At 41.6% G+C, this 19,924-nt stretch overlaps 1 protein-coding gene across 1 annotated transcript in view; it reads left to right on the plus strand.

The window, feature by feature from the left end:
• KIF26B (kinesin family member 26B) overlaps window positions 1–19,924 on the plus strand; it is a 411,118-nt gene that overhangs the window by 149,984 nt on the left and 241,210 nt on the right. The window contains exon 4 of the mRNA XM_077811877.1: window positions 17,552–17,718. Within this exon, the coding sequence (XP_077668003.1) occupies window positions 17,552–17,718 (167 nt within the window). The remainder of the gene's footprint in view (window positions 1–17,551; window positions 17,719–19,924) is intronic.

Here is a 19,924-nt window from a genome sequence, read left to right on the forward strand (position 1 = left end):
CTGAAATCTCTTGAATGGATTTTAATAGCTGTTTGATTTTGCAGCTTCATGGAGATGGTTTTTGTTGAATTATTCTAAAATGTAAGCTCCTTGGGGCAGGAACTATCCTTATCTTTGTGTTCTACAGAGCACACACAGTCAGTGTCTGACAAATATTAAATAACATAAAGTAGAGATGTGGGCCCCCCAGGGGCTTGCACAAGGGGGGCAAGCAGGGGCACATCCCCCCCGCCAATCGGAGGGAGCACAGAACTCCTCCGGGGACGGGGAGGGGAGAGCAAGCTCCTCCAGCTCTGGGGCCGCAGGGAAAGACCCAGCAGTCCAGCTGCCTGGGGAGAGCAAGCTCCACTGGCTGTTGGGGGGCGGGAGGGAGCCAGTTCCACTTGTCCTGGGGTTGCGGCCGGGAGAGCCAGCTTTTCCGGCCACCAGGGGCCCCAGATAGTGCCCCTCCAAAAGCAACCAAATTTTTATTCCTGTGCATGCCCCTGTGGCCCAGTGAATGTTGGTTACTTTACCTTTTTATGAAAGAAACAAATTTAATACTATTACTTAATTTTTATGACTCTGGAAGACAGTAATAAAAAAAAATCCTAGTAGTCTAAAAATAGAAGATTGAGGGAATAACAAGAATTTCTAAAAATTTGTTAGTTTCCACTAAATTCTTTCTTTCTTCCCGCCGCACCCTGGCCACATCTCCTTTAATTTGTATAGGTAAAATGACCAGGATATGTAAGGGAATGAGAAAAATTAAAAAATGATTCTGGTAACATCTTTTCTGAATCATAAGTATGTGAAATAATAATTCTACCTGGGGCACAAAGGAACAAACCCAGATAGATCTTAATCATTCATGTGGTAGACAGGCCTACGTGGGATCATTGTACAGCAGAGACCAAGGATCAGAATTTCTAGCAAGAAATGAAGAACGTGCTCCATGCAGATTTGTATGTGTGTGAATTTTGAAATCAAATTAGTGCAATGTGGCGTATGAATGAAAAAGCAAATTATTTGCATTATTTAATGACAACACTGCATTTCAAAGTTAAGAATAGCAGCTAGGAATATGCTGCATAGATTGCAAAAGATCTTGCATATGCTTATATTACTTTAAATCTCTGTTCTGGCCAGCATGGTGTTTGACACTGAAGTCATTAAAGATTCAGTGGATTCTATACTTAGGAATAGTAGGATCCTATTTTACTAGGGACAAGTCTTATTGGATTAAGTGGTCTTTACTTGTCAGCTCAAAATTTCTAGAATTGTCAATTTTCATGCTCAACAGATCATTTTGACTGAGAGTAAAGGAGTTTTAAAAAATATCTCCTTGCAGGAGCATTCACAATTTGTCAGCACTGCAGCTTGTGAATGACCAGCTAATCCCTTCCTGCCTTTTTCAGGTACAACTATAGGACCAGGTTAGTCATGGATCCTTGAGAGCCAGTGAATCTTTCCATTCTTGTATTTAATTCAAAAAACTAAACAGATTGGGGGGGTGGGGGGGAGGAGAATAGTATCAGCACTGTTCATGGTCAAAATCTTCCAAAGTGGTCACTGATTTGGGATGCCCAATAGAGAGAAAAGGAGTACTTGTGGCACCTTAGAGACTAACCAGTTTATTTGAGTATAAGCTTTCGTGAGCTACAGCTCACTTCATCGGATGCATACTGTGGAAACTGCAGAAGACATTATATACACAGAGACCATGAAACAATACCTCCTCCCACCCCACTCTCCTGCTGGTAATAGCTTAAGTGATCACTCTCCTTACAATGTGTATGATAATCAAGTTGGGCCATTTCCAGCACAAATCCAGGTTTTCTCACCCTCCGTCCCCCGCCCCAAACTCACTATGGATGAGCTATTACCAGCAGGAGAGTGAGTTTGTGTGTGTATGGGGGTGGGGGGGTGAGAGAACCTGGATTTGTGCTGGAAATGGCCCACCTTGATTATCATGCACATTGTAGGGAGAGTGGTCACTTTGGATAAGCTATTACCAGCAGGAGAGTGGGGTGGGAGGAAGTATTGTTTCATGGTCTCTGTGTATATAATGTCTTCTGCAGTTTCCACAGTATGCATCCGATGAAGTGAGCTGTAGCTCACGAAAGCTTATGCTCAAATAAATTGGTTAGTCTCTAAGGTGCCACAAGTACTCCTTTTCTTTTTGCAAATACAGACTAACACGGCTGTTACTCTGAAACCAATAGAGAGAGTTATCCAAAAATTGTCACCCCAAATCGATGGTAACTTAGGAAAATTTTGGTTTGTATCTCCCCTACATTTGATTACTTTGCCGTAAGAAAGATATAGTTGAGAATTGAAAATAAATCCAACGAACAGTTTAAGACGCATGAGAGGGATTGCATGAAATGAGAAATTGCAAACGTACGATTTATCCTGGAAAGAAAACAAGACGATGAATTTATTTAAGTGTTGAAAACATGCTTGGCACTGTATGAGAGGCAGACAGCCCCGTTTAGGAAACCACTTGAGCACGTGCCTTATTTTAAGCACACAAATAATCCCATTGGCCTCAAATTAGCTTGCTGAGTTGGGGCCAGCATGGAGAAAATACCTGCCCCAGAGTATTTACAATATATAGAGGGGGCTTAATTGAGTTGTTCAGAATAATGAAGGACCCTTTATTACATTGCCCCATAGTACAAAAACAAGGGAACACTAAAGGGCAGTAAATGAAACAGAAAGGCAGTAAACTTAGAACAAATAGAAGGGAATATATCTTTACACAGCATCTAGTCAGCCTGTGGAATTCACTACTAGAAGAGGTCATGAAGTCAAATACTGTACCTGGATGATTTTATGACCACTAATAATGTCTGTAGCTATGCAAACTAAGATAATGTTAAGGGCATCCAACTCTTATACCTCAGGGCATTTACCTTCAGGACCAGGAAGGAATTGTTTCTGTCCTGATAGTAGCCCCAGTTGAAAGCCCTTCCTGGCACCTTCTGAATTCTTTCCATGTATTTCTTGTTAAAACTGATGGTTGCTGCTGTCATAAAAAATAATTAAAAAACCCCAGCAGGACACTTTTTATTATTAACTTCAAAGTAAGACAGGTGTGTATGTATTACGACAGAGGTTAATATTAGATGAACCAGCCTGGTTAAATTTACGCACAGGTCACTCCAAATTGATTACATAGCTTCTGCAGAACAGAGGGTTTTTTTTTTTTTTGGTAGCAACTGCCTGGTGACTCCACTGGAAACGAGACAATTACATGGCAACTCCCATTAGCCCTGATAACTCTTAAATTAACTGTTGTTACAAATGTGTATTGGTGACCTAGAGGAAGGAATGTGCCCCACAGTAGTATTAAAAAAAGGGAACTGGAAAGGGAGCCAATTAGCACAAAGCCAAAGGCCAATATAATTCAGCATGACTGTTTCATGATAGGATTGTGGGTCTACAAATGGTTTATACTGTATACTGTAAAGTATACGCAAAAAGAAAAGGAGTACTTGTGGCACCTTAGAGACTAACCAATTTATTTGAGCATAAGCTTTCGTGAGCTACAGCTCAAGCTTATGCTCAAATAAATTGGTTAGTCGCTAAGGTGCCACAAGTACTCCTTTTCTTTTTGCAAATACAGACTAACACAGCTGTTACTCTGAAATAATAATATTGTTACCCCTTTTGACCTGAGTGGTTAACCAGTATTCAGTGTCCTGCAGGTTGTTTCATTTGAACTCAGATATTTCTCTGATGCAATCCTGTTTATTTACAAAGAATAAACACAAAATCCTGTTTCTCTGAACAGAGTAGGAATCAAACAGGAGGCAGTTTCTTCGTGTATGGTTCCAACCCTCTTTCCAGCCAGCACTCTGTCCCCAAATGTTCCCCATCTTTGCATTCTCCTAGGGCCGTGTTACCAGTACTTCTCTTGTTGTCTGCTTCTGCACACAGACACATACCTCCACTAAACAATACTCAGCCTCCTGTGTTTGCATTCAGCCCCCAGCGAAACTCCTCTGCCCACATAGCTCAGCAGTGGTGCCTATTATTTTAGCTACCTTACTCCCAAAAGGGACTTAACTGCTTCTTACATTTATCCTGAATGAAGGGCACCAGCTTCAGTGAGCTTTCCCCAACTCTTGTCATAATATTATTAATGTGTCCTATTAGTTAGGATTGAAATGCTAAAATCTTTGGGACAATATCTAGTAATCAGTGGTCAAAAATGGAAACCAAATTATGGATCCTGCATACAACACTGGGGGAACTTGTCACTAGCATAAGTGAGTGCAATTTCAATTATATCCGTTGAGCTGTGTCCATTTAGGTGGGTAATGAATTTTGTTCACTAAATATAATTAACAGGAAGGAACTGGCTATTCTGTAGCTTTAGACTCTTGCTATAAAGGATCATAGAGAAATACAGAAGGTACACAACAGGGGAAGCAGAAGGAAACAAGGAGAGAAGTTGCTTAGTTATTCAGAAATGACAGAAAAATTAGGTCTTTCTTTGTTAGAAAGTGCACAGAATGCTGAGGGGAAAGTTGGAGGAAGAAATTGCTGCAGTGTTATGCCACATAGACTCAAACACAAGAGAAAGGAGACATCAGTTTAAGGACTGGAGAGTAAGGACTCCATCCTGCACCTATGTGATACTTGCTGCCTGCACCTCTCACTGAAGCCAATGGGAGTTGAGGGCACTCAGCACCTCTCAGGATGGGTTCCTGAGGCCCTGATTTAGCACAGTGCTAAAGTGTATGCTTAACTGCCCTCCTGAAAAGAGATGCTTTCCTGGATCTGGGCATAAAAGAATTTCCGCAGAATATCTTCAGATTGCTGCCTCTTTGAAATACTAACTACTCGCTAAGAGAGAAAGTACTATAAAGAGAATTAATAAGTGTAGATGAGAGGTTAACTCTTATTTCATCAGTTTTAAGTGCATGATCATATATGAAAAAGGTAGAGAAAAGCATGTAGAAGAAAAATATGATGGTGTAAAAATGCAACCAAAAAAAAAAAATCAGTCATGAGTTTCCCAGACTTTATTTATTTATTTATTTATTTATTTAATTAAAACGTTTTATTTAAGTGCCATGCTTCTATATCCTTTGGGTCAGAGTGTGCCTGTTCTCTTTGTGGCTGAAAAAGTGTCTGTGGGTGGGGAAAAGTGTCACATGGACACAATCACAGTTCCCCTCTGCATCAGCCTACGGAACTGATCAGATACATGGAGCATAGCCTGCTGTAACCCGTTTAGGCGTGTAGCCACAGGTTAACTTCTTCTGCAGGCCTGGGAGAACAATTCTTCCTAGAACTCTCCCTGGGATGGCTCAGTTCCTCATCACTTCTTACCTAGCTGTGGGTCTATCTAGGCATAGTTGAGCCCTTTAGGGCCATGTTCTGCTTGGCAAACTCATCTAGTAGACCCACTGAAACCAGTGGGACTATTTGCTTGAGTAAGATGAGTGGGATTTGAACCAATGGGTACAATTCTCAAAACAACCTTAGTGATTTAGGAGCCTGTCACATTTTCCAAAAGTGATACAGGAGTCTACGTGTCATAGAAAATCATTGGAAATTTACTCCTAAGCCAATTAGGGGCTTTTGAAAATTTTACTCAACACCACAAAATCAGAGCAGTCGAATTAGCAGAGAACAGCCACCTGCTTTTTTGAAACAAAGTAAGTTATTGAAAAGCATGTGCCTTAGTTGCAAGACCAATTTCTTGGCCTAGTCTTTACTTTTATAAAGTACTGTATTGATAACCATAGGAGGAATGATGACGTACAATGTATTTGGGGAGAGAAGAATTTGTGGCATCTGCCAACACTACTATAGTTAAACCTGTGGCAGTAATTTCAAAAATACTGTATACATAAAAAGCTTTGAAAAAAAATCATCTCAGCCTATTACTACTTTGTGGGGAAGGGGAAGGAGATGAAATGACATTAAATTCTAAATGGGTTCAAGATATTTGCTGCATCCCTTGGGGATGGGAAATGCTAGTGGAGAACAATCTGACTACACTTGCAAAGAACAGCTGGATAAAAGACAATGGTGAAGTATGTACTGATTAGAACCAAGAAGAGAACTAAAGTCTTGAGGTGACTAGTAGGATGGGCAGAATTTGCATATGTAGCATTCTTGTGCATTAAACATGACAAGAATCCAAGCTGGGGAAAACTGGTGACGTTCCTTCACTGGTCTTTAGAGTAATTCAATCCAATAGAATGAAAACTTCTCCCCTGGTCTGTTTGTTTAGTTGCCCTGTGTATCTGTTTCTATAAAATATTGAAAATGCAGAATAATAATTTTTCTTTCCTCCTCCCACCCCCTTCTTCATGGCAGAACTTTGTCATATTTCTTTGAAGTAAAGACTAATGATCCAGTTTAGATGTCTCTGTATGAAGAAGTACTTTATATTGCTTATTATAGATAGAAAGAGGTTGCTTTCTGGGTCAGTAATGCCATTTAAGTTAAGCCCACATGCTGACATACTCTGGTAGCTTCAAGTACTGTTCCTGTCAGAAGAGAAGTGAAAGGTCAATGGTTTACAGATTGCTGCTGGTGATCTGGTAGCAGCTACAGTAAGATTTGAACTTCTTATAATGTCGTGACATGATGGGTAGAATAGTAACTGGTCAGCAAAATGAAGGTTTGCCTAAGTTTGTCCTAGCTCAGCAATTAACCTAAAATTCTGTGCTTCAGCTGCAGAACAGACCTGCCCCAACTTTCAGATTGCACACATGTGCATGTAGAGACACACACACACACACACACACACACACCCCGGTGTACACATTCTTTCACCCACACGAATCTTACATTGCTACCGCAATTCTTAACTTAGTGCGTTTAGCGCTGCTACTCTGGCCGTAGCTGTTGATGTCTGAAAAGTACCTGACACAACAAAGGGATTAAATATAAGCACTGAATCTGGAAGTGTGAAATACGTGTTTAAATTGAACAACGAAAAAGAATGTCCTGTTGCAAATCTGGCAGCAAATAAAAGTTGGATTTAAAAAAAAACCACCATTTCCATCTGAACGATTTATGACATAGCAGCAGGAAATGCAGGTAATTAAGAGAATTAACATCTTTCATAAATTAGCCATTTTAAAAGAGGTATTTTATGAAGGTTGGAGGCAAACTCCAGAGATGGGAAGCCATTTTATTGCACTACCATGTTGTTGGCAGGTGTTGCTAGTATTAATACCCGTCCCCCTCCCCATGGAATAATTTGGAAGAAACTCCATGTGGGGAACCTTGTGCACTTTCTCTTCCTCAAACCATCTATTGTGGTATTTTCTGAGAGAGGGGGCGATTTGGGCCTAGGCTGTTTGAACAGGATCAGCTTACTCAAGAAAAAAGGGTCTGATCATCACAAAGGGTCTGATCATGGCCCAGCTCTGGGGAGCCATACAGAGTTTAAGAGGGAGTAAGATCTCCCCCCCCCCCCCCCCCCGTGGCCCTTGTGCAGCCTTTTTGCAGTTACTGCTGCAGGCCTAGGGGTAAATTGAGGGGGCAGGGAATCCTCTAATTCTACCCCCTCTCCCACTCTGCACAAGAATGGTCAGTCTTAACTCCACCCCATAATGTGCCAGCCAGCACAGTAATAGATTATTATCCCCAGGGAGGGAGTCAATGGGGAATAGTGAAGGAATTGTGGTTCTCAGAAGACAGATTCCTTCCCTGAGTTACCCCTCTGGTGGCACAGCTGTGCATCTCCCCTCACACTGGGCTAACAGCAAATGCTTAATCTAACCCTAAATTTTCTTTTTCTTGGCTTTCTGTAGCCTGCCAAACAGCTTGCACATCTTAGTTATGAGGTTTTCAGGGTTCATTCTGACCCCAGGGGAATTAGCCTGTCTGAAGAGTCCCCTGGCATTCAAAAAGGGGTTAGCTTATCTGCCTAGGGATATGTTATCCTGTGACTTGCTTCCTCGGGGAGAAATGGAAGAATTCCTCATGATTGCTGGTAAGAGATGTTAGATGCAGAGGCCGTGAATGTTTCTTGTAACACTATATAATCCTCACTTTTATGAAAAGTGGGTCAGTCATAAAATGAGGGCAACCATGCTTTAAGGATATATCAGCAGTTCTAGGAGAAGCCACATTTTTCCTGGCCACTTCGGTTTAAAATGGATCATTGCATACTTGGACCTGCAGTTTCCACATGAGCGCAGGTGCAGCCCCCAAGGGGGGGACACATTTCCTCTCCCTGAATGTTTGACTATCCTGTGAATGTTCCTCTTAGAAATGCTGCAGGGCTTGTGGTTTCCCCATAGCCTTTACCTTTTTAAACATAATTGCTCCTCTGCTCAAGAGGCACCTTTATAGGAAACAGGACTCAGCTATAGTCCATGTAATAGGACCTTGTGAGGCAGATTTGATCTGTACTTTGTCTGCCTTAGTATACTGCTTCTCTGTATACTTAAGAGTTCTGTTTCTTCAATGGACAACATAGTTCAGGGGGGCACTGGCAATTTAACAGAACAGAAAGTATAACAAGGCCAAATCAAAACATGCGTCTCCCAAAAGTCTAAGTGATTGAAGAAGCTTCGGGATACACCCTCCTATGTTTGTTAAATTATTTTATGTGGGGGATTATACTGCTCAAGTGAAGGAGCCAGTGGCAGAGGCTTGATAGGGCAGATTTCCTCTTTGTAATAAAGCTTTGATTGTTGCCAGAAACACCTCCCCCCACCCCCCGCTCCCACAATTCCTATTGAATATTTCTTTTGAAGAGAGGAAGGTTAAAATGTGGACTACAAATGTTCAGGTCCAGGCACAGCCATTGCCCTGCAAATGAAGTTCAAAAGGTAGGGAAAGAATGAGTGCTATTGAGTGAATGGGTGAAAGGAAGAGGGAGGGAGGCCAATTGGCTGAGTAAGTGGTGCGGTTCTTGCCTTTCCCAAGGAAACCATGGAAAGATTAAAAATCCCTTCAAAAATACTGCACCCTAATTTAGGAGATAACATTCTTAGGAGCCAGGAATCAGAGGAAAATGGCTTGGAGTTGAGGTGAATTCAAGGTTACTGGGATGTAAAGCTGGGGGGTAGTGTGCGATTCCCTGCTGCTGTCAGGTATGCCACTTGTACCTCCCTGCACTCCAGGAAGATTCACCCTCATGGAGGGATGGTTACGCTGTGTGAGGGTGGCTTTAATTTGCAGTTGTGGCTCCGCAGAGGCTGAGGGGTGCACTGACTCTGTAGCTGCTGTTGTATAAGGATGTAGGGTGTGACTGCAGAAACCACCGGCCATTCTCCATTTTGGAAGGTGGGGTTCTGGACTGCACGTAGTGGCAGGCTGCAGTCAGCACCAGACACTGTGTAATGTGAGTTTTCAGTTTAGGAGCACATGGCCCTTACCTATCAAAGGACTGTATTCTGAGGGGAACTCTTGTCTAGCAGCTACTCCCTTTACACTTGGCTTCTGCATCAATAGTGGATTGTTGTAGCCAAGGACCTCAAGCTGTCATTGTTTAATACGCCGTTGCAGGAGGAAAAAAAATCTAGCTTAGTGACCCTGGGTAAAGCCATGGTACTGTAGGCTACGACAATCCCTTCAGCTGCGGCTTCTTGTTATTTAGTCCCAAATTCTTTCCCCCATGAGTTATTATTGCCTAAGTCCAAATGAAAGCCTGGGCTGCCATCTGGCTGTGTTAAGTGGCTTGAGACCGATACATGAAGCAGTGCAAGTTCTTGGTGCTCTGTAGTGCGTGTGGGGGTTTGAAAGGTCACTTCTCCCCCAGTGGCCTCAAATTACAACCCCCATTTTACTTTGATAAATGATGGTCTTTCTGGGAAAAGGGGTTGCTCCTCCTTTTCACTCTGTACCCTGAGGTACCAACTTTATTTTGATAGTTGGGTGAATAGTAGAGTATGGCCCTGTCCTAGACTCTCCTGAACCAATGATTCATGAAGAAAGCCCATCTGGGGCACGGGTCACTTGCTGGAGGATTCTCTGCTCCTTGAAGTCTTTAAACCACGATTTGAGGACTTCAGTAGCTCAGACATAGGTGAGAGGTTTATTGCAGGAGTGGGTGGGTGAGATTCTGTGGCCTGCATTGTGCAGGAGGTCGGACTAGATGATCATAATGGTCCCTTCTGACCTTAATATCTATGAATCTATGAATCTATGATTTTTGCCACATTAAATTAATATTCAGCTCAAAAGGGCCACGTTGGCTTTAAAATGACCAAACATATCCTGGCTCAACAGCAGGCACTGTCAGAGTTCGGAACAACAGGTACTGTCAGGCCAGGCTTCTTCGGTCACAGCAGGGGGATATCCTTCCTCCCTGTCCCAATTTCACCCAGAACGGTCACTGGAAGAAGAAGCTGGCTCTTTTTATCTTGCCTGCTAGGTTCTGGTTGGCTTCTGCCTGCTCCCAGCCCTTCTACCTGCTGGAGGACCAATCCTTGGTTCTGCTTGCTGCTGATCCAAAGTGGCCTTTTTGGCAGTTCTTGGAGGACTGAACTTGGTGCTTTTCTTCCCAAAATGACACCACCTTTGGGCAGGGCTTTTGCCTTCAATCTCAAAAGGCTCAGTAAGTGGCTTGCACCTGGGGAAAATTGCTTAGATCAAGTCTGAGAGGCAGTCCAATAGTTTGTATACTCCTGAGAAGAAAAGGAGTACTTGTTGCACATTAGAGACTAACCAATTTATTTGAGCATAAGCTTTCATGAGCTAATTGGTTAGTCTATAAGGTGCCACAAGTACGCCTTTTCTTTTTGCGAATACAGACTAACACGGCTGTTACTCTGACTCCTGAGAAGGGCAGTTTTCCCTCTTCTCTCTTCATTTTGCTTCTCCCTTCGAAGCGGAGTATCAACATTTCCTGCGTAGAGCTGAAAAGCAGACATTCGGTTACCTAGGAAGCGAGTAATTGAGGTGTAATTGAAAGTATATTATCAGCCCTGGTCCTGCCATGGTAGAAGTTACTTGCTTTACATATCTCGCTAGGCTTGATTTGTCCAAGGCTGCTATTACATTATTTTGTTTCGCTAAATCATTAATCAGTATTTTTTAAAGTTTTCTTATTTTTAAGCAAGTGAAAAATCAAATAAGGCAAGTTTTTTTTTTTTAAATGAAAACTAAAATGTTTCAGGTTGAATCAGTGACGAAAGATTGGAATTGATTTGAGCAATTAGATTTATTGCATCATGAGTTGTATCTTCAGTGACTGTTCTATTATGTTGCTTCATTCATGGGTCTGGGCAGGATGGAGACATGCGAAGAACAAATATTCCACATTTACACTGCTTTTTGGAGTAGCTCAAAAGGGGAAATGGCTTCATATCTGAAGGGTGAGGGTCAGATTAGAAGTGTCAACAAAGATGTAATCAGAAACCAAGTTTCACACCCAAAAGATTTGAGGGAAACCAAAAGTCTGATTGTATTGTGTTTCACCTAAAAATACTGCCTTGGGCTTTTATGGTAGGTAATACATGCTGTGATTGCTTTTCATTAGTTTTATGAAACATGATGGAGATAAAACAAAAGTAAGGCTACTAAACTTTCTTCCAAAATATTTATGATGCTCATGGTGTATAGGAAGTTTGGGTAAGGTATCCTTTAAATATAACCTCGTTATCTAGGTTTCAGAGTAACAGCCGTGTTAGTCTGTATTTGCAAAAAGAAAAGGAGTACTTGTGGCACCTTAGAGACTAACCAATTTATTTGAGCATGAGCTTTCGTGAGCTGTAGCTCACGAAAGCTCATGCTCAAATAAATTGGTTAGTCTCTAAGGTGCCACAAGTACTCCTTTTCTTTTCTCGTTATCTAGTAATCTTTTAGAGTGATCTCTTTTAGAAGAAAGAAAAGGAGTACTTGTGGCACCTTAGAGCGAAACAAATTTATTTGAGCTACAGCTCACTTCATCAGATGCATTCCTTTTAGAAGAAGAATTCCCTTTTTTCTGAAATGCTAAGCCAGACAGGCATTTCCTTAGGGGTTAATATTGGTTATGCTATTTTGAAAGAAAGAATAGATTGCCCAGGAAAAGTAAGTAAGTGTGTGTGTGTGTGTGTGTGTGTGTGTGTGTGTGTGTGTGTGTGTCTCTGAGAGAGAGAGAGAGATTTCTATTATCACCTTCCTGTGGCTAGCAATCTTATCTCTTCCCTGATTAGAAGGATCTCTTGCTGAATACTGCAGATTGTGTCAACTAACCTTCAGTAACAGGTTTTTAGCTTAAATTCAGTATCTCAGACACTGATAGTCTGTGCATCTAATTTGTTAAGTAGTTGCTGAATTTAACTAGATTTAATGGTGACCCCCAAATATTCTGCTTCCCTCCAAAGCAAGGCAAACTTCAGCCATGACATAAGTAATAATATGTGCTTTTTTATAGCACCTTCCAGTTGAAGATGCTTTACAAACATTAATGAATTGCACCCTACTATGTAAATACTATTAACTCCATTCTACAAATGGAGAAACTTAGGTGCCCTGAGGTTTAGTTAATAGGGGTAGGGATAGCCAGCCAGGGTTCTAACATCAAGTTCTGTGGTTAAACTACAAGTCCATGTTTTTTTTCTCCTAAAGTAGAGAATTTAAATCATGATCTATCACCAGCCATTGCTGTTCACTCTGAGGATGTGGCAAAAGAGGAGGTGGAGGAGGTGTCTCATTTTTATAACAGGACAACAAATGGGGCCTGAGGAGCGACATATGTTTTGTCCCACGTTCACTCGGAAGCTTTTGTTGTAGCATGAAAGGCTGCATTGTTCCATGCTTTGTCTTTTGCTGCTGATCGAGGCAGTGATGTGCTGCCAATATTTTAACAAAAGACTTTCTCAAAATGTGTCCTGTTGACTTGTGTTAAACCATGAGGTACAAGGAATGCATGTATTCACAGAGGAGAGAGGTGAGAGAATGGGAAAATCTATTAAGGTCTTTTAATCCAGAATGCGCTCTCATAACCAGTCTATAGCAGTCGGACGGCAGCATCACTGAACAGCCTAATGTATATGCTGGGCATACTTTGATACTTTGTTCCTGAAAGATAGACTGATTGTGTTGATGCTAGATCACAGGATTTGACTTGGGGTGGGAAGGAAAGGAAATGCTGGAAGGGTTACTGCAGGTGTCTGCCCTGTGAATTTTTGTTTTTTAAATATCTGACACCTCATGTGTTCTAAAGGCAAACTATTTTCTTCTCAAATATATATTTTTAAGTCCCATATATGAATGTCAGACTTGGCAGGGATAAATTAACACCATCTTAAGAAGAGGATGAAGTGCACCAGCGGGCAGGAAATCTGCAGCTCGCTCTGTTTGATACAATAATTTTGACGAGAGTCGTGGGATTCCTCCTACTTACCACTGTAGCCAGGTCCAATAAAGAGGCAAATGCAATAATGTTAGCTTTAAATCAGTTGTTTATAGATTCCCAGATCTGAATTACCCGTGCCCTTACTCTCATGAATAGTCACCTTGACATCAGTGGGAATGAGTGAGAGTTTTCAAGATTGGTCTCCTAGTCCAGACACAGCAGGCCAGATTCTCAACTGTACTCGAGCCCCTTTTCATGGCTCCTGTGGTATAAAGGGGCCAGAAAGAAGCCCAATTCCCCCAGCTAGCAGCTTCCTGGGTACAAAGTGATCCTGTAGGTGGCATTTTGGCAGCCATACTCCAGAGTGTTGGGGGTGTGTGTGCGCTCACCATGGAATGGCCCATATACAGCTGTGGGATGGCACCATAAATTCAAGCCCCTCAAGAAGTGCTTGGACTTACACTGGGGGGCCATTTACATCCCCAGCCAGATACAAAAATTGTGGGGGCTCAAAAGTGGCATGAAGCTGCCTTGGCCCTTCACCACCTTGTGGTGTATATTCTCAGAGGCACAACTCAGAATCTGGCCTGGTGTTCTAGAGTTTTCTCTCCAGTTTCTGGCGGGTAGGTGGGTGGAGCTGGGATTAGCAAACTTCTACACTAGAAATAGAATGCCTGCTCTTGACAGATGTGTAAATATCACCAGCCGTTTACTGCTTTGTGCAACAACTGATGAGAGGGGTGTGTGCGGATAAAGGAAGGAGAACTGTTAACCACAGTCTGTCCTGCAGACTATGGTGGTAATCATTACACAGATGTTTCACATATACAAATTTGAACAGCAGTACCAACCTTTTAGCATGGATAGAGCCCTGGACTGGGACTCAGGAGACGTGTTTTGTTCCTGCCTCTGCAAATGGCCACCTGGGTGAACTTGGGCAAATCAGTTCCCTTCCTGTACCTGTTTCCCCCATCTGTAAACTCGGTATAATGATACTCCTTTGTGTAGTCCTTTGAGATCTATTGATGAAAAATGCTACGTAAGAGCTAGGTGGTAGTAGTAGTATATTGGTACAGTGTTACAAAAAGCTTTACTGAAAATCCTGAAAAATGGGATTAGTGTACACTTGCATAAACAAAATTCCTCTGTACTTCACAAAAGGATATTCATCTCCTCAACTCAACTGTATTTGTCTCCTCTATCCCATCCCCTACATACTAAGATATCATAGAAACTCAGGATTTAATATATTTCTGTTATTTCCAGCTTCTTGTTGAATCCCTTTGATTAATATTTTAGTGTAAGAAAAAGTGACTTGATAAGTAGTGGCTGTTTAAGACCTTTGCTTTTATGTATTAAAAGGCACAAACATGCTACTTGCTGATTCAGTTTCTGTGTGTGTGTGTGTAGGTGGGGGGACATTCTCTTTTTATGTCTTTTCAAAGTCACCCCATGTCTATCCAGTAAGTATTTGAGCATTTTTTAGTCCTGGTCTTTGGAACATGGGCACACTTCACTGTTTTTAAAAATGGAGTACACAAAAGCCAGTATACAAAATGCCCAATCAAATTTTGAAGAGGCATGAGGTCATACCCTCCAGAAAGCATCCAGAATAGGTTTGATCGTCTTTATTTCTAACATTTTCATTGTTCTATTCATGCTGACAGCTCTGCATTCATATACATCCATGACCTTCCTACTCTGTGTCTCCACAAGTGTGGAGACTGTTTAGCTGCAGTTTATCTACAGATGAGGTGAAGGATATTTTCTGGCTGTCGCAATTTTTGAGACAGTAGAATCAATATTTGTGGCACAGTTGGCTACGAGTGCATCTTGTCAGCCACGCCTTCCTGCTCTTTTGGAGGTCTGTTGTGGCTAAAACAAATATGTTGCACAGGCTGTGAAAATCCTTATCTGGTTCATGGAAGTATATGGAGAAACTACAATTTCAAATTGCAACTGAGATAACTCAACTCGTCCACTTCTTATCTTTCATCAACTCCATAGCTCCTATGGGAGGATATACCAGCTCCATATCTCTTGTTGGCCTTGACTGTTGATTAATGGCAGTCTCCCTGAGTTTAGGTATGTGGGGTGGAGGATCCAAGAGAAGGTTAGGCTTAGATGCGTGCTGCCATCCTCAGCTGATGACCACTCCAGCAGATGACAGTCTAGTTCTGTTGAGTAATTGGGTGAGACAGGGCACAGTTGTGAGGAACTCACTCATTGCCTAGCTGGGTTTGTGAGGGTTGGGAGAAGCATGGGCTGACTGACTATTGTGTGGAACAGTTTTAGATGTCACAAGGAAGGCAGACACTTTATCTCTTCGTAGAGCACTGGAGAGTAATGTTTGGTTGTAGTGCATGGTAGAAATGCATGAGACATCCTAGAAGCCAAATTAAAACTATTAGTAATAGTGCTACTGAGAGTGCTACTCCTTCCATGCACTAGATCAGCAAGACAGGGTTGGGGGGAGCAATAAGTGGGATGAGAAGATTGTGCAGCGCAACCTCTGCTGTCTACACTGGCTCCCCTTGGAATATAAAGTCAAACTCAAGATCCTTATCTTCAAGACATACAATTGTCTGGGCCAAGAATGTCTAAAAAGAAGGCCTAAAGTTGAGGCCTAAAGTCGGGCATAATGGAATCATACATCCTAAGGATAAATCTTGTTTTGTAATGGGTCAATCCAAGACTGTGGAATGAGCTTCTGCAGGATCTAAGATCTTCCACAGACCTCAGATTTTCCTTTCCAAGTGCAAGGCACATGTCAGCCTCACCTTCAGTAATTAAAATATATAGCACCACAAACACAAAATACATATTAAAAAATCCCTCACATAATTCCTTCCCCCCCCCCTTCTCCACCCAGGGAGAAAGATAAGACTGCACTGTATAGTTTCTAGTCACATTGTTTAATGTACTTCTAGAAGTGCATTAAGCATACTATGGGATGAGGGTGGCATAAGAACCAGAGTAGAATAGAATAGATGGACATTGGACACTAGAAAACCTTTTGTGGAAGGAAGAAGCTCTACCATAAAGGAAACCAGTTGCTAGCAATAGTTTGGGGGGAACTATTTAAACTATGATTTGGGAGGGGTCTAGCAGTGCAGAGGTACACCCAGATAGGTATGCAAAAACGTGATTGTGTGTGCCACAAGGAAAGAAGAGAAGGGAATTTGTTAAGGACTGGGAGTGTATGAGGTACAATAGAGGATTATGAAGTACTGACATAGGTCCAAGCAAAAGCAGAATTTCAGGCTAGAATCTTAAAATGAAAAATAGTCACACTTGTGCTGGGCTGCTCTGTCAGGGCCTGACTCAGCTTCCACTGAAGTCCAAGGGAGTCTTTCAATTGATTTTAGTGGATCAGGTCCTAGACAAACAGCATCTGTTCTTCATGGCACTTAGAAAAAAAATGCTTTTTGTCCTCTGCACGGTTACAGGCATCAACACTCAAGCCAGAGAGGCTTGAATGGGACTGAGATTTTACTGGACAGCAGTTCCTCATTTGCCTTGATAGACTTTCCATTTACGTGGTACAGCACATAATGCCAACAGGAGAAAACGATTGCTATAGTGGGACATCAGGAGGGAGAAATCCAATGGTATTGAAAACCCTCTAGGAAAATCAGTGAGAATTAGACTGCGTGGCTATAACATTGGTTTCCAAGAGAACTAATAAATAGTCCACTTGGACCCCGAATGACACTTTCCTTCACTTCTCAGATTGTTTGGGCTGTTATAAAAAGAAGTGTCACCAGAAATGCTTGATACTCTAGTGCTGCTTTCTTTAACAAATGCAGATGTATATTTTTCTTTAATAATAAATATCTTGTTACATTTCTAATTTGAGCCCATTATCCAATTCACATTTGCCCTGAATAAAATGTAGGTTCTCAGTACTAGTACAGTACTTGCTGATCTTTGTGGTTGTTTTCTCTAATAAATAAGCATTGGCTAATGTCGTTGTGCCCTGCTGTGCTGAAACTGAGCAAGGATAATGGTTTACACTTTCCCCTCCAAATGGAAGGAAGACCACAGACATAATTGAAACGTACGATGTCAGGGGGTAATCATTTAGCGCATTACTTTTAATGAAAATGAGGTGAGGACCGATACAGAATGCTGCAAAACAGCACCATGGAAGCAATAAGCTCATTCACTGAGCCGCAAAAGTGTGGCACATGTACCACTCCTCTTCCATCCCTCCTACCCCCAAAAGTTAGATCACGTTGCAGAGGAGTGAGACAGCAGGCTACATCTAATGAGCCTTCTCCTTCTTTCTGTCCTCAGATCTCCCAGCTGATGACAGAGACTGGTCGAGAGGGACTGACTGAAGCAGTGCTGAACCGCTACAATGCAGATAAACCCTCCTTGTACAGCTTCCCTGGTTCTCAGAGCACCTATGTCTCCAGTGAAACTTCAACCGGCACCTCAGTGGCGGCCTCCTTTTTTGCCAGGTAAGAGAGACTTTTCACCTGTTCTCCACAGCAATTTGGAATGCCTGGATCCAGCTTAGGTGTGTTGAAAGGGCTGGTGTCAGTGCAACAGAAAAGGGATGGTTTGAGTACCCTTCTGCACTGGAGTTCTGAGCTGAATAATTGGGATTCAGGCTGTACAGTAGGTTTTTGTATATGCCCCATGTACTGTTGCTGTATGAACATTTATTTGTTAAAAGATGAAATGGGATTAATATATTCCTCCCTGTTTGTATTGGACCATAGAATCTGAGTGACCAAAATGGCCTGTGTGAATGTGGGTGGCATGATGGAATAGAAGATCTCAGCAGCATACCATAGGATTCTTGGGAATAGCAAATATTGATGTATGTTGCCAATGTGATCTATATATATAGTTATTTCCACATTTCGCCAAAGGAAATGGATGCTGGATTAAACATTTAAAAAACATTTAGGGCCAGATCCTAAGATGGTGTAAATCAGCATAGCTCCATTGACTCTATTGACTTACCCTAAGAGAGGATCTGGTCCTCCATTTATTAAATGTCTTACAAAAGTCAAACACAGATAAATTTTAAACATATATGTAGTTAGCCACAGCTGAAATTTGTGTTGCCAACTCTAAGCATCCACCTCTTTTCAACAGAGACACACTTCTTGAATCCCTGGAGGTCCAGCTGTTATTAATGCCATATGATTCTCTTTCTTTTTAAGGGGAAAAATATTTCAGATTTCTGAACTTTGAAAACACTAGAGGTGGAAAAAGAAGAAATTCCCTTTACTTGATTTGTTCCTTCGCATGATGAGGGCTGTACATATTGAGCCAATCTCACTCAATACATTTCATTTATGACAAAAGTTGGATTAAAAACAGCATTTAATAGGAACCATTGCCGACTCCATTTACCTCAGAACTGGGAAAGCTCTTCCACTTTCCCATTATAAATGTGGTGCTGCAAAGCTGAGCATGGCAGGATGACAGTGGTCCTGTTTTGCTGTCATTTTCTACTTAATCACAGGCAATTTCAGCGAGATTTGTCGAGCCTTCTTGCATGGTAATATCCAACTGGAGTGCAGATTTGGATCAGCAGTTATTTTAGTAGGACTGACTTAAGTAGATTTATGAAGATGATTTGCCCCATTTGCTAAGTGTTCACTGACTGTTCAAGTAGAGAGGATTTATTTTCTCCAAGTAAATTTCAGTGAAATGCAGGAAATTAATGAAACCCATTCAAAACCCATAGTGCAAATCATAGCATTTAAAGTGGAGCCAGTGGAAAGTTCTTGCTAGTCTCCAGTTATGATGCGAAATTTTTGATAGGATCTGCTTGTAAGCCAGAAATCACAGAGATCCCACATCTTTTTGTTGTCTCTTGTTTTAAAAAAAAAAAGCGCACGTTGCATGACAAAAGTGGACCCATATTTGAATACTATATAAAGACATAATATCTTCACACCATAAAGCAGTCCTGTTCTGGGCTTCCGGTTGTATCATATGGAATGATGGCTAAGACATCAACCTAAACCAAGCACACTTTGCTTTACTTATAATAAGGGGAATCCACTGCTCATGTTTTCAGAGTGTAGGGGACTGATTCTCCCCTGCCTTGCACATGGTGTGGTCATTTACACCTGGATAAAATGGGTCTAAGAAGCTACCATTAGAATGATAGCATTTTACCTCTTCCCTGCACTTTGCACAGGTGTAAATGATTATAAGGGGCAAGGCAGTGAAAAATCAGACCCACCGGTGTGCTGCAGCATGATGAGATGAAGTAGCCAGAATGCCAAGCCTTCTGTTTCCTGTTTAAAGGTGGAGCCTGGACAGAGCAGTAATTATCCACTGTGGTCAGTTTATTTGACATATTTTACTGTACAGACAACAGTAAATTCAAGAACTGCCTGGGCAATTTCCTAATTTGAGTCTGGAGAGTAAAGGAGCTCTGTAGAAGCTGCTTTTTTTATAATCTAAGTAAAGACCTATAGTATTTACCCCAAATAGATAAAACACATCTCTGACTGAATACACCCCTGTATTCACACCTCACTATTGTAATATTGTATTAATCTTTGTACAGCATGTGCCTTGTCAGGTATAATTTGAAAAGGAATAGCTCACTGATCAATAATATCCTGGTGAAATGTACATAGCAATATTTATATGTAAAGTTATGAATGTAACTGAAATCATGACTGAAATGTGTTT

Source organism: Eretmochelys imbricata, chromosome 3 (genome assembly GCF_965152235.1).
Source record: "Eretmochelys imbricata isolate rEreImb1 chromosome 3, rEreImb1.hap1, whole genome shotgun sequence".
Lineage (NCBI taxonomy): Eukaryota > Metazoa > Chordata > Testudines > Cheloniidae > Eretmochelys > Eretmochelys imbricata.